The 5,236-nt window shown below is 40.2% G+C and overlaps 1 protein-coding gene across 1 annotated transcript; it reads left to right on the top strand.

The window, feature by feature from the left end:
* Positions 1-496: 496 nt before the first annotated feature.
* Positions 497-1,876, top strand: Slc10a5 (solute carrier family 10 member 5). The gene has a single exon (XM_004657018.2). It carries the CDS (start codon positions 497-499, stop codon positions 1,796-1,798), a length of 1,302 nt encoding a protein of 433 aa, XP_004657075.2. The 3' UTR covers positions 1,799-1,876.
* The last annotated feature ends 3,360 nt before the right edge of the window (positions 1,877-5,236 follow it).

The following is a 5,236-nucleotide window of genomic DNA, read 5'->3' as shown; positions in this document are numbered from 1 at the left end:
GCCTGTGAAGCCTTAGAAACCAGGTTCAATTCCCCAATACCTATGTGAGCCAGATGCACAAGGTGGCACAGGCATCTGGACCTTGTTGACATTGGCTGGAGGCCCTGGTGCACCCGTTCTTCTATCGTCCTCTATCTCAAATAAGTAAAATACTTTTTTAAAAAATGAAACCAGAATTCTAACTTAAGGATAACAGGAGGTTGTTTTTACTTTAGCAGAAATAAGGAAGTCAGGAGGAAGGATTAAGTTTCTGTTTGTGATAAATTGAACCTGTTAAATGTTGTGGCTTGCCTTTAAGTTTTCTTAATTACAAGTTAAACAGGCTGTGTCACTAGATGGATTATATGAATTTACAATAGTCCCTCCTCCTGGACTTTAACCCAGCAAAAACAGCTTACCTAACTCAGCCCTACACCATCCTCACTGACGACCTATTCCGAGAATGTTCTTTCATTTTTAAAACAGTTGGCATATGTAGTTTATTTAAGCTCTCAAGATGATTAGAAAACCTTTCACGATTCTGCTTTTGTTGATGGTGACTCCAGGAGAAGCTAGGAAATCATTTCTCAGTTTTCTGAATAGAGAAAATACTGAAATACTGTCTTTTGTCAAGACTGGAGAAACTGTCCTTGTAAGGTCCAGTTACAGAGATAAACAGCCGGACTCCAGTTTCCTCATAGTGCTATTAGAAGATCCTAAAATGCTGCAAGTGATGAATGTGACCAGGACTGCATCAGATGTCACAGTCTTTGCCATCAACCTAATGCCCAGTCAAGAAGGGGACACAAATCTGACCATTCAGCTCTGGGATTCTGAAGGTAGGCAAGCCCAACTCATTGAAGAACTAACGAATGTGAAAGTGAGAGTGCTCAGACAAAGCAAAGATAGCCCTTTCCACACATCGATGAATGTGGATAAATACATGCTAATACTTATCTTACCAGTGATACTGTTAAATAAATGTGCCTTTGGCTGCAAGATGGAAGTCCAGACATTTCAAACAGTATACAAGAGACCTTTGCCAGTACTCCTTGTGGCAGTCACACAGTTTTTTCTCATGCCATTCTGTGGGTTTCTGTTGTCTCAGATTTTGGCATTGCCTGAGGCACAAGCTTTTGGATTTGTAGTGACCTGCACATGCCCAGGAGGGGGTGGGGGCTATCTCTATGCTCTCCTTCTAGAAGCAGATGTCACTCTGGCTATTTTGATAACTTGCACTTCAACGTTGTTGGCTCTGATAATGATGCCTGTCAACTCTTACATATATAGTAGGACCTTAGGGCTATCGGGTGTATTTCACATCCCTATTTTCAAAATTGTGTCCACACTCCTTTTCATACTTATACCAGTGTCAGTTGGGATGGTTATTAAGCGTAGGATGCCTGAAAAGGCACACTTCTTAGAGAGGGTCATTCGGCCTCTGAGCCTGCTTTTAATGTTTGCAGGGAGCTATTTGGTGTTCAGGATGGGAGCGGTGTTTCTGGAAAAAGCTACCCTAGAGGTGCTTCTTCTGGGTCTGTTGGTTCCTGCTTTGGGCTTGTTGTTTGGGTACTCCTTTGCTAAAGTCTGTATGCTGCCCCTTTCTGTTTGTAAGACTATTGCTATCGAAAGTGGGGTGCTAAACAGTTTCTTAGCCCTGGCCATTATTCAGCTCTCTTTTCCACAGTCTAAAGCTGACTTAGCTTCTATGGCTCCCTTTACAGTAGCCATTTGCTCTGGGTGTGAGATGTTACTAATCCTTCTGGTCTCCAAGGCTAAGAAGACAGGGATCCTTATAGAAGACACACAATTTCCCTGAGGCTAGACAGGAATGAACTAAAGAGAAGCACACATAGAGAAGTGAAAATTTCAGTGGAAACTTTTGGTACCTAAGTATAGTCTGTTTTCTTCTCCAAAGAAAGTATAGCAGTCAAGCCTAGGAAATGTCACTCTTTTTTTTTTTTTTTTTTTTTTTGGTTTTTCGAGGTAGGATCTTACTCTGGTCAGGCTAATTTGGAATTAACTCTGTCATCTCAGGGTGACCGTGAACTCATGGTGATCCTCCTACCTCTGCAAATTACTTGATTTTCCTACACTTCAGTTTTCTAATTAAAAACATGGAGATAATCCATCAGATTATCCTGGGAACTAAATCAGGTCAGATGTGTAATGTGCTTTAGAAGAGCACAGTGTTAGCCACTGTCAGTATTTTATCCAAGTTGAAATTTCTGCACTGATATTTCTGCTGCCAGTGTGAACTATGAATTTGATTACTATGTATGGAGCCTAGATGTGTACATTTTCTTATCAGCTTACTCTTGCCTACAGCATTGTGGAATTAGGGTTGGAGGGGCTGCCAGTTAATAAGATAACCAATATTCTTTCTTTTATTATGAAATCTAGTGTGTGAATACTAAGATTTACAATAGATCTGATGACATACTAAGGGAAGACAATCCCATTTTTTTATGTGTGTGTATATGCATGTGTATGTCCATGTGTGTGCAAAAACATATGATGTCCTTTTCTAGGATACTGTCCACATTTTTTTCTTAAAACAGGGGTTCTATGCTGCCTGAACCTCACCAATTAGTCTAGATTGGCTAGATAGCAAGCCCTGGGCATCCTCCTGTCTCCACCTCCCCACCATTGAGATCACAGGCATGCCACTATGCTCAGCATTTTTCATGGGTACTGAGGATCAACCTCAGGTCCTTATGCTTGTGAGGGAAGCCCTTTACCAACTGGACTATCTCCCCAGTCTAGCTACCCAAGTTTTAAAAATAATAATTGCTTCTTTGGAATATTTTACTCCTACAAAGAAAAATGTCCACTTAGGGATTCAAAATATAAGAACATGTGTGCATATTTTTACATTATTATATTTTAGTGACATACTTTGCTAATGGAGAGACAAGAGACCTGCCTTTCTGCTCATTCACTTTCAACCCTGTAGTGTTTCTCAGCGTGGCAATTTTTAAATCTGTAAAATACAGAGACTTAACTGAGGCTCAACTCTGTAAATTGGTGATTCTGGAATTAATACTAGGACCTAATTTATGGCACAGAACTTAACCCTAAGCAAGGACCACACAATATTTTTTGAATTCCTGACAATGCTCACATAATGCATTGGACAAAAGAGGTGCTCATTTTTTTAGACATTTTTTAGACATTTTAGACATTTTTTGGTGTGTTTGTGTAGAGTATGTGTGGTATGTGATATGTGTATAGATGTGTGGTTCCCTTGTGTGTACATGCCCATGCATGTGCATGTGCAGAGGTCAGGGGAGAATGTTAGGTATCTTCTATCATCTATAGATGCCTGGTTGAAAAATAAAAAAAAATATATTTTTTCAAAAAGTCATGAAATCATATTAGATGTCATGGAGATGGCTCTGCCCCTGAGCAGAGCACATAGTGTATGGAAGCCTGCTTATTTTTTAAAATTATTTTTGCTTTTATTTATTTATCTGAGAAAGTGAAAGAGGGAAGGAGAGAGAGAGAGAGCGAGAGCACACGTGCACATGCCAGGATCCCTGGCCACTGCAAACAAACTCCACATGTGCCACCTTGTGCATCTGGCTTACGTGGGTCCTGGAGAATTGAACCTGGGTTCTTTGGCTTTGCAGGCAAGCATCTTAATTGCTAAGCTATCTTCCCAGCCCAAATTTGATCATTTTTTAAATCTTAGTAGTTAGTCAACTGTTTAGTAGCCTTTGGGACATGCCAAGGGGTTCAGTGTATGTTTATTAATGTGGAGCAGTGTTCTGTTGTTGCTTTATGCCTCAGAGCTTTTCTTTTATGTACAGAGGTCTGGAAAGCCATTTGAACTACTTTTACAACACCCTATAAAGATGTATTGAACTGTGTGGCACCCAGTTATTACATTGTTACACAGGACTCTGAACACCTGCTAGCAGATTTCCCACTTTACTTTCAGAAGATATTGGGAAGCAAACTCACTATGTGGAGTAAGATACTTGACCCCTAACTATCTTACTTCAAAACATTTACATTCATTTTAGCAGTTTTGCCAAGTTAGTGGAACCTCTGTAACTCATAAAACATTTTAAAATGATTGATGACATTTCTCCAGATGCCTGGAAATTTTCATTTTGTCACACACTTTCAGTATGTATTTTGCATGACTTTCTATCATAACATGATTGACAATGAAGAACCAAAAAGTTCCTGAAGGCTATTTTGAAAAATCAAGAAGCCAATAGTATCTGATAGAGGTATCCAAAGCAGATTCTGCATGGCGTCACTGTTTGGAAGTACATGGTTAAATCTGTGCTGTTTGTAAGGATTGAGAGCTGGATCCACCATTCCTACTACCGGTCTTTGAGACATGCTTCCCACAGGTAATTCTTGTCATTTATTTAAACTTCACAAACTATGAGGCAATAACCCATTTTTGAAATTTGATTATTGGTAGGACATTTTGCATTAGAAGAACAAATATAATGATCTGCTATTTCATAATGAGGACACATATCTTAAGGACAATCGACAGAGCCCTTGTTCCTCATAGAATGCAACTTCCTGTGGTGGGTAGTCCCTCCATGTGGACTTTGGAGTCTGTGATTCACTCTCTGCTCTTCCTGTGTGATCCAGGGCAAATCGCTTAACATCTCTAAGCCTCAGTTTCCTAGTCTGTATAATGAAGAGAATCTCCTCAATTGTTTCAATATTGAAGTTAAAGCATATTAATAGACCTTTGGTACTTGGTGTGGTGGCACAAGCTTGTAACCCAGCACTCTGGAGCTGGAGGCAGAAGATGAGACGACCCAAACCACTTGGTCACAGAAAAACAAACAAAAACAAGAGTTATTAATGTCTGAGAAGGTTGCTCAGTGTTGGAGTGGCTTGAAGCACAATTACCTGCGATAAGATAAGTCCTCAACAAACATCGTGTAAATGAATGACAGAAACAGTTGATTCTGGCAATTATTTTTTAAAAAATCTACTTTAGGTTTACTTGGTGTAGATTTAGCGGACGAGAGCCACACAACTGTAGTCACTGCTCCAATTTATATTTTGCCAAAGAATAGGATGACGAAAAACGAAAGAATGAGAAAGGGAGATGGGAAAATATGAACGAAGACGAAAGGTAGATGTGGGTGAAATAAGGAAAAGCGCAAGCAGGAAAAGGAGAAGGGAGGCCAGAAGTGGGCCAGAGGGATGGAATTCCAGTGCCAAGTCCTGCCAGGACCGCTAGCCAAGGCCCAGTGGGGCGGGGCTTGTGCTGGCC

The sequence above is a fragment of the Jaculus jaculus genome, chromosome 2 (assembly GCF_020740685.1).
Source record: "Jaculus jaculus isolate mJacJac1 chromosome 2, mJacJac1.mat.Y.cur, whole genome shotgun sequence".
In the NCBI taxonomy this organism is placed as follows: domain Eukaryota; kingdom Metazoa; phylum Chordata; class Mammalia; order Rodentia; family Dipodidae; genus Jaculus; species Jaculus jaculus.
This window is presented reverse-complemented; position numbering and strand designations above follow the sequence as displayed.